We start from the raw sequence: 18,816 nt of genomic DNA, 5'->3' as shown, positions 1-18,816 counted from the left end.
CAGTTGTATAGACGTGTGCTATAAAGATCTGGCTCGCTATAGGGACGTGAACCAGCTCATAAATCCGGGGATTGAGGCTGTTTCTAGGAATTGCATTTAATCTTGGCACTTGTAGCTCAGGAAGGACCTCAACCTTGTGGCTTGTAGCTGAAATCTTGCCTGTGACAGTGGATGGCACAGCTGGTTCAGCCTGTTCAGCTTTGTTGCCACTCTGTCAGAGAGACTTTCATTTACCTACATGGTAATTTTTGAAACCCGAGATTATGATGTTTTCTTGAAACTAATTACCTTGACACGTCCTTGATATCTTGTTCAATAAAATCAAATGGAACAAAACAGTCCAGGCTAAAATGTAAACATTTGCTGTGAATGTACCTCACTGAATTAGGTTGTGCAAGTGTCCTTGACAGTGACAATACTCTGTGTAGCAGTGAATCTGTTCTCGCTGCTAAACAATACACCTACACATACAACCTGTGACTCCTAACAATTTCTAAAGCCTGGTCACAACATCATGGATTTCAAGAGATAACACCTATTACTGTGAAGTACAATCAATGAAAGCAGATGAAGGTGTGGATACCTCAGACTAAAATGTTGAGCTTGTTCTTCTTCAGCCACCAGGGGGCTCTTTTCTTCCAGTCTATGATTGAAGTGGCACAACTGCACACTACACATATGAACAGGGTTCTTTTGCTCAAAATTGTCCTGTAACCACCACTTGCTTTTAGCCTGTTTGTGGTAACACACTGCATACGAGGTACACAAACCATCTGAACATCATCTTTACATTGGAAGTGTTCTGCTCACGGTGAAGGCCTAACCTAACCTGGTGACACCGTGCTGTACTGCATCACCTTGGTCCATTAAAGTCAAAAACATTTCAAGTAATGCAAGTGTAAACAAGTGAATGCATTTAATGAAACAAAATTCTAGAAACAGCTGGATGCCATTTACAGTTTAAAGCATAAAGCACAAAAGATAGCTCTGAGTTCATGTGCAGCCAAACGAGTTGCATGGAGAGTCCTTCCAGCCACGTGTAGCAGCTCTGAGGCTTTTATCCATCGTGATCCAAACCCGTAGCAACTAGCAGATTCCCACAGAAATTCAGGAGAATCTGAGTAATACTAATGCTGTGGTTGTCATCTGTTAGTATGACTTGCACCTTTCATTAAGATGGGTTTACTGTATGATAAAAACACAGTATTTGCACTAAAGTGAAATCATAAAGCCACAGAAAACCCTCTTCAACCAAAATGGGTCCATCCTGGATTTAGACACTAATATTTGTGCAGTCGGGCACTTCGCTAGATAATCCCAACTCTGCAGGCCAACAAATTATGTCAAATCCTCTCTGAGAATTTGTCATATTTGCAGCTCTCAGAGAGGCAGTCACTGCCCCGAGGCTTTCATCACTGTTCACCATTTGATTTCACAATGAATTGTCATGTTTTCTCCAGTGACCTCCAGTGTGTTTTTATCACTAGACAGCCATTCGCAGTTTATCTAAGACTCAGGTGGTCCACTTAGTTCAACCAGAGCAGTCTGCGAAGAACTTCTCTATCGCAAACCCCTGCTGCAGTAGTCATTTAAAGGACTGTGTGTACGACCTTTTGACATCATCATCTGGGGAGGTATTCCTGTGGAAGCCTGCTAAAGTTCCTGCTCTGCAGTGCTTGGTCAACAGTATGAATGAAGGGGTCAATCATCTGTCTCATGTCAGTGGTGAATGGGTCAAAGGAGGGCCGCTGGGCCCCTGAGCGTTTGAAATGCCCGTCCTGGTTGCTCTGCGCACAAAGCAGCCTCTCCTCGGTCACAGTGATGTTCAGAAAGGCCGTGATGTGTTGTAGCTGTGGGAGAAGGGCCCTCTGTAGCTCCTCGTAATGCACCACCAGCAGGCGGCGTCCAAACTTCAGCCAGCTCAGAGCGTGGGATGCCCACCAGGGTGCATAGCTGGAGACAAATTCTGGCCATTCTGTAGTTGAAAGAGAGTACAGTTGATCATTTAGACAACAGCTAGTTTCAACAAGCATTGTGTGATTTGTGTAATTATTAGATCTTATGCCACCTGTTGAATAGGCTGCCAGCACTGCCTCTGGGAAATGCAATGTTCATATTCAGAATTTCCTTCTTTACATCTCAGAGCTCAAGAGGTGGAGTGGTTACATACATACAGCTTTAGAGGACAGAAAGTTAATTAAGGGCAGATGTGATGTGGCCAGAGTTATGTGCCACAATGCATCTAAAATGGTCAGTTCACATATTCACAAATCCTGGAACAATGTCCCCATAATGTATAATACTAACTGGAGACTGGACCAAAGCCTAATTTTGATTAAATAATGATATGTACTGGAATGTTCCAAACAGGTGTTTTTGGAGCATTTCACGACGTTCCCGGTCTTTAGTTGCTCCTGTCCTAGCTTGTTTGAGATGTGTTGCTGCATCAAATTCAAAATAAGCAAATATTTACAAAAATCAATGAAGATAATGAGGTCAAAGATTAAATATATTGTCTATGTTCTGTTTTCAACTGAATATATGTGAGAAAGTTCTACCAAGTTATACATATTTTGTTTTGTTTTACACAACATCCCAACTTTTTTTGCAATCGGGGTTCTTCTTCTGGTGATATTGCCACCACTGGATGCTGAATTGATGATTATATGAAAAAGTGGAGGTAAGGTGGCCAGCGATGAAACCCACTTGATCTACAGTGCATGAATTAAAGATGAAACCACTCTCTCAAGACATATTGCAAGCATCTTCGCAAACACTTTATAATCATTATGTAACAGACTTAATGGATTAAAATTATTCATCTGCAAATGGTCTTTACCTGGTTTTGGCAGCAGAGAAATCACAGCAGAACTTGCACTGTGCATTGGCTGACTATGGTACAGTGAGGAAGGGGATCAACCTGTTTTCACAGCATTTATAAAACTCAATACTGTAATTGTCCTCCCCGGTGCTTTACCAGAAGCCAGCACCTTGATTGCAGCCTTGATCTCTGATGCTGAGGCTCTTCTGTCTGAGTGGTGTTTACGTTCATGCTCATATGGTTTTGAATAATATTTCTGAAATGTCAAATTTATTTCATGAGATTAAAAAGAGCGCTTCTTGGCAGGAATCAAGGACTTACTCTGCATTTGTCTCAGTCTTGGCTAATATTTTCGCTTTATCACCCCTCTCAAAATATTTTCATCAAAGACTGGATAGTGCAAATGATGTTTATACAGTATAACTTGCAAGTCCACCCCATAGTGAGTAGTACTCATTTCTATAGTTTAATGGCTGTAGCTCTGTAGTTAATAATCCAGCCTCTATGTGCAACTTTAAGAACCTCCATCTGTATAGATGAAGAAATGAAAAACCTTAATTTACAACAAAAACTCTTGTCCATGAACAATGATACAAACTTCTCATCCGCTAACAGGAATGATTTGTTCTATGTATATTCAGACACAGGCAGAATGTTACAGAGACGGAGGCCTAATCAGATATCAGAACTAATCACATTCTTACTGAAGGTATTTAACAAATGCAAACAGTCTGTCCTTGAATGGATAGGGAATTGCGACAACACCATATGTCTGACAAATTTTGGGATTAGCAAACGCCACAGAGAGAGCAGCATCTGTGATGATGACGGAACGATCTATCACTGGATCAGATACCAGATTAAAGCCCCCACAGAGCTGTAAACCTGGATTGAATGTCTCAAAAGGCTGACAAAAAAGCAGCTTGTCCAAACTTTGGTGCTTCTATGTTAACAAAATCACTTTTTTTTTTTTTTTCAACAAATACAGAAACTATAAGGTACTTCTTTTCCTTATCTGCAAGTTTATTCGATTCAAAGAAACTTTTTTCAAAAACAAGACACTTGAAGCTTCATTGCCTGGCCCAGAAAACAAGTGGACCCACCCGACTTTGCTTTCATTTCTGTGTTCAAGTATCGCTCTCCTTTATTTGAGACCCCCATTTCCATTCCATGCTATGCTTCCATGCGACAACATGCGGTCTCAGTTTAATAAGTGGTGGTGGTGGGGGGGGTCCCTCCTCTGTTCATGACCCGAACAGAAATTGGGTGAAGGTAATTGTTTGAAAATGAATAGTCCTTTAAGTGCAACCAAGCATAGGTTTGATCAAGAAATACAGAAAACTCGATAATTATCACAGCGAGGGTCTGACACTGGAATTCATTAGCAATCAAACATAAAACTGTCACTCCGTCTCCATGGCATCAGTAATACCGTTCTCTTTCATTGCATGAAACCTGGACAAATCAAACCACAACTATCTGCCCGATGAGATACCACTCGAGGTACAATATGTGAGGAAATGTTTTTTGGAATTTGCATGCTGTATTGTTGTGTTGTTACAAATGGAGCCACGGGAGGATGTGTCTGACTACTGTGTACTGATCAGAAAAGCTCATATAGTCTCCTGTATGTCATTGACCATGGTATAAAAGCTATTATACTCCAGAGTGCAGTCTTCACTGTAAATATGCGACCTTAACTGCTTCATGATGCACTCACAGTCACAGAATCCCCTCTGGTCTGTTGTTGCTATAACATCAACAGCAGATATTATGCAGCAGTAACAACAGCATCCTTCAGCAGAGCCATAAACTACTCCACCATTATGTCTTTGTAGATTTGACTGTATTACCTTTGCTTTTCCATTGTGCATCTGTGGCGTGTCCTAAATGTCCAGCACACTTGCGGTTGAATTCAGCCACGAGGGAGCGGTAAGGGTTTCGAATCAGCAGGATGGCAGAATCAAACATCTCAATCTCTTTCTGACCGCTCTCGTGGGTCTTTACGCAGATGCTGCGGCCACTCTTCCAGTAGTCCTTCTCTCCTTTGAAACCTGGTACCAATGAATAAATGAATGAGTAATGGTCAGCTGCCAGGCAGTATTTCAACGAGCACTCACTCAAACACTCATCTGAACAGTGGTGAAGTGCCCTCCCCACCTCTGTTGTACAGTGTGCCGTCGAAATAGAAGCTGCCAGTGTAGTAGCCGGTCACGAGCTCGATCAGGTGCCGTACCCAGGTGTTGCCTGCACCAGGAAAACTAGAAAGCGCCACCAGGGAGCTGGATCTCTGAGGCAGAAACATCCTCTCTTTGCACCTGGAATCTAAAAGGACAGAGTTTTTGTTGCCAGTTTTATTTATAAAACCAAGCGGAGCTGCACCAGATCAGAACGTGTGGCTGCGGAGATCCCAAAATGGATTCACTTCGGGAACAAAAGTAACACAGAGCAAGTCCTATGTGACAAATTGTAGCATGAGTGCAAGAGTGGCAAAATGGATGAGTGCTGAGATTTTGGGTGTGATCTAAATTTGGGATGAACACTGCTTTCAAGAGCAATTTCTTCCCCAATCATGCACTAACTGTTCTTTCCCCAAGGAAACCACACAGCATTCATGACCGTGTCAGTGAATGGAACAGTTTTATCTGAGGTTATTTTTACAGGCTGTTTTACAGAGGAAAGAGTCTGCTGACTGCTGAGCATGATCAGTGAAAATTACAGAATTGGGTGGGATTAAAGCACAGACACGGTCTGGTAATTATTACACTGTCCCATCTCCCTCTGTAGAACCAATGAGAATGAGGCTTTGCATGGTTGGAGCTTTGAACGAGACCCTGTCACATGCAGATGACTGACACAGTTTTGTACTTGTATAGCAAATATCTCACCAAGCACAGGTGTGTGGTAAACCTGGAAGTGATCGTGCTCAGTGGTTGCTGTGTGTGTGGAGGTGCTGCTGTAGTTCCCCACACACTGCTGGTTGTCAGACTGCTGCTTGAGACTGAAAAGAGAGGACGTCCACGTACAGAAACAGTGGGGCTTCTTGAACACAGCCAGCGGGAGCTCCTGCAAACCAAAAGCACAAATGTTCTCCATGTTTTTCTATGACTCATCGTGATTATTTTTCTCTCCAAAGACTTTTATCTACCCAAGGGTGATGTGTCGGCTCAGTTCAGCAGGAAAGTCTGCATCACGTCCCCATTGCACACTTCATTTCATTATTTTTTCTCACTTTTCCAGTAACAGACGGTCAAAATGATCAATGTCAAAGCATGAGGACAGACTGCAGTGGAAATTTTAGAAAACTTATGCATAATCACATGCACAAACATACACACAGACACACCACTGTGTGAATTAATCACGATGTAGTCACCAACAAATGATGTGCAATATTTCTACCAGCCATTTCTGCTTTGGGAGGAGACCCAGCTGCATCCAGTAAGATCTCAGTGCGAGCTTCAGACTACTTCTCATTAGCAGCACATTAAACCCTAAATATTCAGCAAAATCCGAGGAGCTCTGTGCTTCGACATGTGATCTCCTGGGAGTGGAGACAGCTCTCTGAGCTATGGAGCCTCCTCTCCTGGAAGTGGAGAACCGCTGGTAAACTACAGAGAGCAATGTGCAATTAAACTGCTCATCAAGTCTGTAATTTGAGAGAGCTAATTCAAACCTTATCTGTGCAGGTCTCGATGCAGGACTGTGTGGTCAGGTTAAGCTGAAAGGAGTGGATGGGGAAGGTGCTGATGGTGTTCTTCGGCAATTTGAAGCAACCGCGGTAGTGAATGTTTCTGACTGCAAAGAGAAAAATACACGTGAGAAAACAGTAGGACATGAGTGGCAGGATAACAAAATGACATTTGGTAGGATACACCTGCATTAACCAGCATTAGGGCGTGCTTTCATTTATTCACTAACAAAAGCAACTAAAGGCTTTACTGAGACAACAACAACGTTATTCAAAATTAGGTTGAATGTAAATTAGCAATCTGTATTTTTGCCCTAATTACATTCCTATACTTAACTCAATTCTAGTGTATAATGTGTTCACAATTCAGCTGCAAAGCTCCAGAGACACTGAACCTTCCAATCATGAATATTAATACTGCATATAATATAAACTTCATATATATTTGACCTTGCCAACAGCAATAATGGGATGCATATCTTAAAGGCCAACACAACTCTAATAAGAGTTATACTGACTTCTTCATGTACATCTCGTTGTTTTAAATGAAATATACAGCATCTTAAATCTGGTGCATCACAACCCTTCTGTGTCATGCCCCGTGCAAGAGAGGGTAGACAGGCAGACAATGTGTATCCTTTGATGCTCCCTCGCCTCAGAGAATATTCTTCAACAAACGCCATCAATCAAGGGTAAAGTTGCAGCAGGCGTGATGTTATGCAAAAATTCACCTGTTTAATCGGCCTACAGCAAAGAGTCCCATCACTCAGACGGACATCTTCACTCATCCCCTTTGCCCAAATTATTTCATATTAGGACCATTTTTGTCATAAAAATCTTCTTGCTACAAAAGAAGCGATGTAGCTCAACACATCAAAGATTGTTAAAGGATAGGGTTGGGGATTTTCTCTATGTCTGTGACGCTTAACTCTGAGCTCATTCACACTCATTCAGATTCATACAGGAAACAAAATCTTAAACAAAAAAATATATGTGTTTTAGAAAAGCTCTGTCACGTCCTCAAACAGCCGGGCAAACAGGACTCAAATAGGAACAGTGTAGTCCATTTGTTGGGGATCATTTTCAGCTGTGGATTAATACACATTTAGTTTTCAAGTGCAGTGGGTGTTGTGGCACCCTGGGGTGTCTTGACAACACACCAAGGCTGTTGCAATGTACAGTGCATTTTTAATAATCTTTCATCACATTAAAAAACAAGGCAGCATTTACATAAACTACATTTTCATATTACATTTTCAACAACACAGAGGACTAAAGATCTTAAAATCCCCACATCAAAAACCCTGGTAAATATGCTGTTATAGCACAGCTGAGACTGGTGATGACGGCTCATGGTTGCCGGTTGTTGTAATAATGGAACACGCTTTCCAGCGCATGAGATTTCCGGGTAATAATGACTGTCTCAGCAGTGATGGGAAATTTTCTTTCTTTAAGTCAGCCTTCATCACAGTCTGAGACGACCAAATGAGGTAAAATTAGACTGTACGGTGAAAACTCGGCTGACAGCTTTTCTTTAGAGAGAGAGGTTAGCTGTTCCACAGCAGAACAAAAGAAATGCACTCCATCGACTAGCATGCTTAGCTTCTATTTATTTTTTAGTTAAAGTTTATAATTTAACCGCAAAACGGATCATCTTTTTCACAGTGAATTGAGAATAGGCCAGTATAACTTAGGGTAAGGGTTCGAGTCTGCTTTTGGCCAGAGTCAGCATTGACATTGTAATTGGTTTAGGTGTGATGAGTGCACTACTTTTACTAACTCTGCATTCTCTCAACTGATTTGTTTTCTGGGGAATTTCAGTTTATAAAGTTATTTCTTCACTGCTTTGTGAAGTCCTCCACCGAGATAATAAATAGCAAACAGTCCTGTGTCTTTCCTGAGGGACGTTGACTCACATTTTCTGTGACCAGGCAGCTGCTCCTCCACCTTGTAAATGGAGAGCCGGCCCACACCGCCACAGGGAGACCCCCTCTCACCCCGACACACCAGACTACAATCCTCCTCAGGAGCCCGTGGGCTACTGATCCGGTTCCCACAGTGGCATTCAGCTCCATACTCCAGACCTGCAAACTGGTACCCACTAGCCACACACACAAACACACACACACACACACACACACACACACACACACACACACACAGATGGACACAGTTATTGCCCTAGCCAAGGGCAATCCATAACCCAAAGCTCTTGCCTTCAGGCTAAGCCATCCCACAGGACATTAGCTAACATTTCAAACTTATCATTTATCTACAGTATGGGCCATCCCCTGTGACATTTGTCAGTACTTCTCTATCTGCACTTGTCTGACTGTGAAATGCTCTTTTCCAGCTGTGCTGCAGTCACCTCTGATCTGTACTTTACATATCAAGGCTGTTGTGACTCATCCTCTCTCTTTATCCTCCCTCCTTGGGACAGAGACCTCATCAGAATTGACCTTTTCATATATGTCGTTTGAAGCTTCCTCATAAATTGCCTTGACTTTTTACTTCTACTTATCGCCGTAATTGGCCTGCTCAGGTAACGAGCATGACGGCTTTTTTTTTTTTTCTTTTTGTGCATGTGTGTGTGTGTGTGTGTGTGTGTGTGTGTGTGTGTGTGTGTGTGTGTGTTGGGGGGTAGGGGAACTTGAGATGTGAGCACCAACTCTCTGCATCCATCTGTCCTCAGCTGTTCTGTTTCAGCAGGTCTGCTCTGCTTCCTTGCTGCTAAGATATTAGAAGGAATAATTTAAGCGGGCCATTCCTTGAGTTTGCTTTGAAAAATCCACCTGCCTCTCCACATTTTCTTGCAGCTTTAGATGGTCATTACAATGCTGCAAATTCAGCTCACACTGACCCAATCAGAGCTATTCACCCCACGGCCACAGGAAAGCACACATCTAACCTCTGACTTATCCACCGACTGCTGTAGTCAGCTCATTAAGCTTTCTAACACATACACACCTCCCTCCTTCCTTCTCCTGCAACAGATCAAGCCTTCTGTCCTGGCCTGCTCTTCACTCTCCCCTCTCTCACCCCCCTCATCTTTTACTGTCATCCAGCCACCTGGCTCTCCGCTGGCTCCAAACACAGGAGGCATTCATGGAGGGGACTGAGATCCAAAGCATTTACTCAAACAGCAGGCCTTCTGTGGTCCCTTCACAGGAGCCCGCCGCAAACGCATTACCTTTCTGAGCAGGTGTCTTGACACAGAGAACTGGTCATTTTGCGCAGGTCATAAAGCATCGTTCCTCCCAGGGCTCGATCGCTGGCATTGTGCAGAAAGCAACCAATGTAGGTTCCTGCATGTGTCAAAGAAATCCAGACAGAAAACCATTCAGACTGAAAATTCCCTGTAGAGGCACTCAGGAAGTGCCCTCACCATTGAAAAGGGTCCATCTGAAAAGTATTTGATTGAAATGTGTGTTTCTGTTACAATAACATTTCATGCTGTTGGAATTAATCAATTAATCGATCGGTTGGGCCACCGAAAAATCAACTGGTGACAATTTAGAAAATCAGTTGATTATTTAAGCAAAAACTCAAAACATTCCTTGTTTCTAGCTTCTCAAATGATGAACAGCTTCGTTTCCTTTGTTTTATATGATCGTAAAGTAAATATGTTTGGTGGTTTGGGATCATTAGTTTGACTAAATAAAGCATTTTGAAAGTGTCACCTTGAGCTCTGCGAAACAGTTATGGGACATTTTATTGACTAAATGACTCATCAATCAAACCAATGGACAGTTTATGAAAGTAATGAAATATAATGAAATTATTCTTCCCAATGAAAGTAATCATCAGTTGCAGCCCAAATAACATCAATTACACCAAAAATGAAGCTTCTTTTCTGGTTCTTTCTGTAAGATAGATTCTGAGCAGATTTGCATAAAAAGAAATTAGAATGATTTCTACAATAATTACAGTAATTCTGAATGCACTTTGTTCCACGCTATGACAATACACAATGTGCACAGCTGCAATTAGCCATGACGGATGTTGACACTCTCCTCTTTAACTTGATTTGGACATAAACCAGACTTCCTCTGTCTTTAGTCTGGCACTGGCAACGTCCTCTAACGGTGCCAAAGCAGCTTTGCGTCATCACTTACTCACACTAATTATACACCAACATGTATTGTGAGCCATAATATCCAACTAATTTCTAACATGATGAGGATTAATCTAATATCCAATATAGATATTCTTATTCCTACATTACAGTGAACCTTATTTACTTTCACCAGAATAAAAATCATCCCTGGAGAAAGAAGGATGTAACCCATAATAGATTACGACAGACTATTATGATGTGCTGGCAAGATTAAGGCTCCATATAAAATGTCACCTAAATTCAGTCTTTGATGTTATCCTTGTCTTTGCCACATTTCCACATCACGCTCTGCTCAGCTAAGGGATAAATGCCTTCCTTATAAACACCAGTCTTGGTGTAGAGGTTAACATATGCATTTCTTTTGTGTGCAGACTTCATTTACATCTCGCCCCTTGGGTCTGAGATGGTTATATATGTAGGTTATATGCTAGATGTTCCTCCTCATTCAGGAGCTGTATGGTGTGAACAGGTATTGTATTGTATTTGTATTCATAAAGGTTTCAAGGATACTGAGGATATTTTGTGTTAACTACCAGCACAAGAAAAAGTGATGCCAACTGGAATTGAGAGGAATTGAAGGAGATACTTGCAACTAGAACTGAAGAGATGTGGCAGCAAGGTGCACAGACAAGATGGAAGCACGCAATGGACCGTGAAATCTCTGGCAGACCAAGCATCACCATATCGAATTCGTGATTCAATCAGCCTGCTATGTCCTCTGAAGCCCGTCCAGCCTGTTGTGCTGGGGCGAGGCTGAGTCACCAGCCGCCTGTGCCTCAGGAGACAAAACACTGGAGAACAGCAGCAGATGCTGCCTGAAAGCACTAAGAGACTGGGACTGCCAAAGTCTGAGGCAGGAAGCATCTCAAGAGGCGTCACCCAAGGTGAGGCTCGCCTACCCACCTCACCCACCCAGCAGGGCCGGTCATTGCTTTAATCAAAGTGAAGGAGAGGCCCCAGGCAGCTGCAGCTGAGGGTTAATGGAGGGAAGCAGCCCCAAATTCCCAGACATGATAGAAATGACTGCACTCAGGTCTGACACTGTGTCGCTTTCTTAAACACTAAGACAGATGGTTGTGCTGGAGTTGAGTCTTCCCCACAGGATTGGATGGAGAAGGCTAATGACATGATGGCCAAGTATTAGGACATGTGCCACTGTCAGGGGTCGCATGTGCAGCGTGTCTGTCCATTAAAGTGGGCTGAGTTCACAGTCTCACTGCTGGGTCTATAGTATCCTCACAGATGTGAGGAGAGTCATTGAAAGCACAGCAGAGAGGGTTTCAGGACATGGTATGCTGACCCAAGCTGGGGTCGGAGAGGATCAACTCAACAGGGATTTTGATACTGAAACACCTTAAATACAGTGTCTGCAGATCACTGTGAAGATATGAATGTAGCAGACGATATGCATACAACCAAGGGCATTGAGTTAAAAGTGGGGGAGGCATGATAAAATAATAAAATAACCCTATGTAGATAAGGAATCTCTTCATATTTAGTATATATAAGACTCAATAATTCAGCAAAACCCACTGACTCCAAAAGGCTAATGTGCAGTGAGAACCATTTAATATTAGTAAAACATAAGGATTAGAAAAAAAATACTATTAATATTTAAAGATAAAAAGATGACATGTAATATAAGCCATCAAATATTAAAATACGCATTTTCAAAATAGTCCATTTTCACTTTTTAAAATTGTTAAAATTGACAAAATTGTTTAAAATTGTTTAAAATTGTTTAAAATTGTTTAAAATTTAAAAATTTTAAATTGTGCTTTCCATAATGCAGGTATAACAAAATGAAGAAATGCTATGTAAACCTCTGCACTGTTAATGCACAAATCCTTTTTAGTTTCTGATATTTTCTGATAGATAATGTTGTATTAGAGCTCTGTGTGCTCTACTGTTTTATTTTTGACAGATGTACAAAGATTAAATGATTTTTGACCCTAAAAAGAAAAAAGAAAACACTGAATGAACCCTTTTTTGGGCCTGAGTGGTCCCTGCAGGTAGTCTTGCAGGCTGTGTACAGCCACAGCAACCTTCACCAATAAGGTAGGGCAACATTTCTGTAGTCTGGGAGGCAAAACCCAGGGGACAAACCCCCCTCCCCGCCAAACACTGCCTGCATCACAGTCTGCTGCTTGTTAAGCTCACTGCTCTGACCATACGTTAAGTGAAGGTGACTCTGATGAGTGCATCAACATTTTTATCAAGTCTTCTCTCATCTGGACTGTAGTGGCTGTACATTCAGCGGATAATATTCAGAGAGACCTCTGTAAGAAAATCAAACCTCAGACAATAAAGTGACAACCATCTACTTCACACTTTACCCAAAATTTGCAGGGGAATCAACAGAAACTTCGTAAAAATCAAACAAACAAAATACTCACACAGAGAGTGTGACTACTGCTGTGCAACGCCTGTAATATGGCTTACTTCTGATCCCTCTGCATATCTCTGGACGTGTAATACTTCTGATATGTATTTTACATATCAAGGAATTTGTGACTCATTCCTGTGAGGCACAAAGTTTCCAGCAACAGGTGCAAAGTGTTATGCATCTCACACTTTTATTATAAAATGTTTGAATAGGTAGGGCTCCTGGATCTATGAATATCTGACACTGAAAATGCGTGTGCGAACCTTTCTACCCTGCTGTGCAATGTTGTGTCCAAGCAGTCGGTAAATAGTGATAAAAAATGAAAATAAAACAGTGAAAACATAAAGACTGAATACCAAACTACAGAACTAATTATAATATATTACAGATGCAGAGAAGTGGGTTGGCTTGTGATTAGAGCTGCAGGCCTTTAATTTTGCTTATATGATATCCTCATATTTTTCTTACTTTTTCTTATTTTTCAGTCCTTTGGTGTTTCAGAGCAGGTGCATCACCATATCACAGATATTCAGGAACTAATATACAGCATGCATCAGCCAATAAACATAAAATAATTGCAGCACAGAAATACCAAAGATGGCTTTAAGTCAATTTAGCAACAGTGTTGTTATTGCATAGTTTGTCCACCAGAGAGCACTGACAAATGTATCGGCAATTCTTTAATAACCAAATGTAAGGAATAATTCAAAAAGATTCGGCTATGTTATGTGGTTAAAAACATAGTGGACAATATTATATTGTTATCAGCATCAAACACCTTGTATTATTTGTTGGGCTGTAGTCCAGAGAATTCAGCTGTGAGGCTTGGAAAACAAGACTGTGTTGGATGAATAGGAGCCGTTTAATCATCTCATGATAGTGCTTATTTGATAACTAGAGGACAGTTACTGTTAACATGTGCCTACTCACTGAGTAAGACAGTGATTTTTAATCCGCTTTAGAAAGACACGTCAGACATGATATGTGAGATTTGTGGAACATTGAAACTGCAGCTGACAATCAACTGATGAATCTGTGGATAAGCCTGCACGTTTTCATGAATGGATTAGTCATTTAGTCCCTTAAAAAAATAGTGAAAGATTCCTATCACACTCTCGCACAGCACAAGGAATCATTTTTGTTCAATAATCCAAAGCAAAAATATTCCATTAATGATGATATAAAACAGAGAAACCAGCAACTTCTCACATTTGGGAAGCTGGAGCCAGCAGATCCATGTGTTTTTGCTCAACAATGACTGTTTTGGAAAAAGAATTATTCACTTTCTTGCCAATAGTTTGATGAGAAGATTGATACCACTCTCATGTCCGTACCATTACACAGACAGGAAGTGAGGAAACAGCTGGACGGCTCTGTATCAAGGCAACAAACCTCTGAAGCAAACATGTTATGTCTTCGTTGTTTAATCCATGCAAACCAAATGTAAAATGACACATGGTGGCTTTATGGGGGGTTGTGTGATGGACCATGTCATAGCTGGGAGCAGTGACTTCCTGAAGTCCCTGCTGGGCGCCTGGCATCCTCACTTTGACCAATCTCTGATTTCAACAAACAAGATGTAATGTGTTAATTAGTGAGCTTCAGTAGGTGGATTTTTAAACTTCAGACAGCTGGCTATCTGATGAATTTTCTGTCAACTTAATCAACAAATCACCTCATCTTTTCACCACTAACTGACACTGAGGAATACATATTTGTCCATGGGTGTAATGCAGAGGTTTATGAATGAGATCAGAAATAGTTGGCCCGGGCATGAGTTACAGTCAACCTGAGTATTTAATTCTGTGTCCTGGATAATACTTTTTAAAAGGAACCTTGGCCAGATGGCTTATGCTGAAACTGATCTCATTCCTGCCTCCAACATTTTTCATCTGTATTACCCTACTTAGTGACTGAGTGGTTATGTAGTGTCTGTTTAAAAAAAGGATTAAGAGCTCTTGTAGGATGCTTTTCAAGAATGAGTAAAAAGAACAGATGTTCCACTGGAGATAATTCCATTGTATTTATCTTTTCATCAAAATGGCACTGACAGGCCTGTTCAACAATAGAGTAAATCTCCAGGGATATCTTTAAGTACTCAAGTAAAGGTGAGGGCTCTTTAATAGAGAGCACAAGTAAGCAATTATATCATTTTTATCTTCATAATTACTAATTTATTTTCTGGAAACTTTGGTGCATATCCGCCTTTTCCTGCTCTGGTTTTTAGATGATCAGCGAGCACTACCCCTCATCTACAGGATATGAAGCATCCACACGTAAAATGTCATATAAATGTATAATGAAGTTCTTCTAAATGTTCTAAGGTCATGATTATCTGCTCATAAATGTACAATGAAGCTTGTTGTCAGTGCGCTGTGGAAGCCCTGTGCAGAATGCATTACCTCTGCTCCAGGCCGTCTGAGCTGAAAAAGTAAATCACAAAATAAAAAATAAACGTGTATATTTGCTCCTTCATATATTATTCACCAGGAAAACCACCGTCTCAGTTAACACATCTTCACCAGGATATTTCAATCTCTCATATCCCCCCCTCACTGCTCTATTTCAGAGAGCATGATTGTGTTATAGCCCAGAGCCTTTTCACTGAATATCTGGCGATTTGTTTTGTTTAATGACAATAGAGGTGCACAACCTTGGCTGCTGATATATAAGGTCAGTTCATGATTGACAAAACCACCTTGTGTGTTGTGATGAGGCCACACAATCAAAAATCTGTCAGGTAGCATAAGTATCTTTTGGCAGCCATATTGGAGGTCCCTGTGCTTTCCAAAAGCCTGGCAACAAGTAGCTGTTTGAACTGGTTAAAGCACAGCTTTCCAGTCTCAACAGAATTAATTGGAACTGGCTGATTACTGATTCTTACAGTTTGTGGTAAATAGAACAATAACATGGATTTTTCATTCACATGCTGGTCAGCTAGTTAAAAATAGTATTAGCTGACTATCCCTTTCATGTTGTTAATGCCTCACTGGCAAACTAATTAATGTAAATAGGGCAAGAAGTGGCCAGCGGTCACTTGTTAACATTAACACTGGTTGCTTTGCTTCTTTGGCCTGCTGGCTAGTTTGCTATAAGGAAAGCTGCAGTGATGTTGATTAAGTCACAACTCCAAGTACAGTATTTAAGAGTTGAGACCTGGACTGAAGACCAAACAGTGTCAGTTCAACGTGGAGACAAACCTGACTGACTTTTAGGCTTTAGGAATTGAATGTGTTCACAGAACGATTACCTTTGTGTCTGCTGCTCCTGTGGAGAGAGACTCTTTGCTCTGGACTCTCTGGCAGCAGACTGTGAAACCAGCGGCGATGCAAGTGTTGGACCCCCAGGCTTTGGGAAGCGGGCCAGTGTCGCCCTGCCTTGGCTCCCCCTCCGGACACAGGCTGAATGGCGGCCCATCTGGAGCGTGCCCTCACACCCAGGCCGGCAGTCCTGAGGACCGTAGGAGGTGCTGCGAGGGACAGCAGTGGAGGCAGGCTGGCGAGGTTTGGCTGGGTTACTCTGGTGCTGGAGCGCTGCAGGAGCAGGATGCTGCCTGCCATCAGATAGGCGATGCCCAGGCAGAGCAGCAGCATCTGAGCCCGCTTCAAGAGGCAGTGCAGTCTGTAGAGGGGCGCCACCATTCTGTTTACTGTCTCTCACCTTAGTGGAAGGCCATTTCATGGATCAGGTATGTGGATATCTGTAGCCAACTTACAAGTTCATAATCTTGGAAAGACCTGCAGCATCTGGCAGTATTGTAGACACTGTGTCTTGATCCTTTGTCGCCATGGAGTCCAATAGCAGCAGTGGAACAATAGATGTGTCTCAACAGAGGGATTTAATATCCAAGGCTTTGGCCACTGACTCCAGGATGATACTTGGAGGAAAGCTGAGGCACCAAAACAGAAAAAAAAAAAACATAAGCAGCAGGAATTAAAGCACAAGTGTATTTCTCTGTATGTGAACACAGTGAAAGGAAAGGGGAGTATGTGCCTTGTGGATTAGATGCACAGCTCATGTTGACATATGGGCTTGTGTTTCTGTCATGCAGCATCTTGCAACACATCCCTTGGTGTCTGCTGCTTCATTGCTTTCATTCCTGCCTTTGTTTTTGATTCGGGACCCTTCCTCAAGTTGTGTTCTGCAATTCCTGTAATTCCTGTTTTATTTGTGTGCTGTCTGTGCTCTGCTATCACACGAATCTGTTTTATAAAAAGGAGGGGAAACAAGAAATTCCACCAACCTTTACTAATATGGCTTTTAAGTTGGATTCCATTTCAGTGCAGAGATTTTCTCCACTTCCTGCACTGTCAGATTGTGAAGCTGGGATATATTGCCAGTGTTAAAATAAGGATAATCTAAGTCTCAGTTATCACAGTGAAATGACATCATGTGATAAAAAACTGTCTGGAGAGCGCATTATGGGTGCTTATGAAAGGAGGATTATCATAGCAGTATGCAGACCATCTCTCTCATTTGTGGAGAGATGAATAAGTGATGAATAAAAAAAAAAAAACGTGCAAAGATGAGATGTTGAAGATTACAGAATGATTAGGGTGTAAAACAGCCAAATGCTCCAAGTGTTTGTAAAGCCTGATACTTGGAGTGGAGAGAGGCGCAGTGAAGTGCAGCCCTGACCCGTTCTGTGTGCTTTGTCCGTTTTTTCTGTCACGATGCAAGCCCCTCTTTGATGATGTGACTTACTGTGGTCTATAGAGGTTCCCATATAATGTGTCCACACCCCCCAGTGGATGCCTAACAGACCCAGCCCCTCTCTCTTCCCTCACATCCGATGATATCCATTATTTGCCCCGTTGTGTCGGTGGCCGTCACACACACACACACACACACACACACACACACCGTCATGCCCTTCAGCTCTACTTTTCATCTCAGGCCTCTAGTTCTGTCTTCTGAAGCGGACCCGCCACACTGTACCCCCCACTCCCCAAAAAAGTAGGGGTGCGGTAGTGCTCCTGAGGATAGGAGCAACAGTTTGCACAATGAACACTCTCTGATCAAGTCCGAGTGCCCAAGTTATGTTCAACTCCAATTTTTTACCCATAAAATAACTCACGATGACTCCTAAAATCCCCACACCTGTCTGTTGTGATGTAGAGGCATGGACGAGAGGCTGGAAGATGAATGCATACACACCGAGAATAAACACGAATCACCTATTTAAGAATCCGAGGTCTTCCATCTTAAAACCCCTGACTCTGCCTCCACCATTTACAGTACAGGACAGCTGAACATGCGGCTTACCTTCAGCGGTGGAGCGGTACGCACGCCATCCTTGTGTTTTGCGAACACTTATCAGTTTATGGCCGTCATGATGGCTGTTTTCCCCGCTTACTGTCCAGTGAAGGTCTCCTCGGCTCTCCAGCATTTCCCAGAGCTGGTATTATATAAGCTCTCTCTCTCTCTCTCTCTCTCTCTCTCTCTCTCTCTCTCTCTCTCTCTCTGCCAGCCAGTGCTGCTCTCCGTCGCTTGGAAAGGCTGGCACGGCGATATAAAGCACAGACAGTATGTGTGAGTGTGTGTTGGTGAGAGAGAGAGAGAGAGAGAGAGAGAGAGAGAGAGGAGGTGATGAGGAGGAGGGGGAGGAGGAGGAGGAGGAGGGGAGTAAGTCTCATTTGCATTGGTGAAACGCGTCACAGCTCCACCACAGTGCAAACGGGAGAATCATGTCCAACAGTCCAGAGCTTGCGCTGCACACAAGGGGCCCTTATAAGAAACAGCGGCTCCATCATACACACCGTCACATATCTCCCGACACCGAGCTTCATATGCACCGTGCC

General features: G+C 42.3%; 1 protein-coding gene across 1 annotated transcript; it reads right to left on the bottom strand.

Annotated features, from left to right (window-relative positions):
* Positions 1–891: 891 nt before the first annotated feature.
* On the bottom strand, positions 892–18,480 carry LOC143332828 (sialate:O-sulfotransferase 1-like). Its single transcript, XM_076750635.1, has 9 exons — positions 18,281–18,480; positions 16,266–16,904; positions 9,703–9,817; positions 8,429–8,613; positions 6,498–6,619; positions 5,710–5,887; positions 4,982–5,146; positions 4,675–4,875; positions 892–1,975 (listed from the first exon to the last, which is right to left on the bottom strand). The coding sequence occupies exons 2-9, from the start codon at positions 16,654–16,656 to the stop codon at positions 1,623–1,625; spliced, it is 1,710 nt and encodes a 569-aa protein (XP_076606750.1). The 5' UTR covers positions 16,657–16,904; positions 18,281–18,480; the 3' UTR covers positions 892–1,622.
* Positions 18,481–18,816: the final 336 nt, after the last annotated feature.

This window comes from Chaetodon auriga, chromosome 15 (assembly GCF_051107435.1).
Source record: "Chaetodon auriga isolate fChaAug3 chromosome 15, fChaAug3.hap1, whole genome shotgun sequence".
In the NCBI taxonomy this organism is placed as follows: domain Eukaryota; kingdom Metazoa; phylum Chordata; class Actinopteri; order Chaetodontiformes; family Chaetodontidae; genus Chaetodon; species Chaetodon auriga.
Note: the sequence above shows the minus strand (reverse complement) of the source record. Positions and strands in the feature narration are given on the sequence as shown.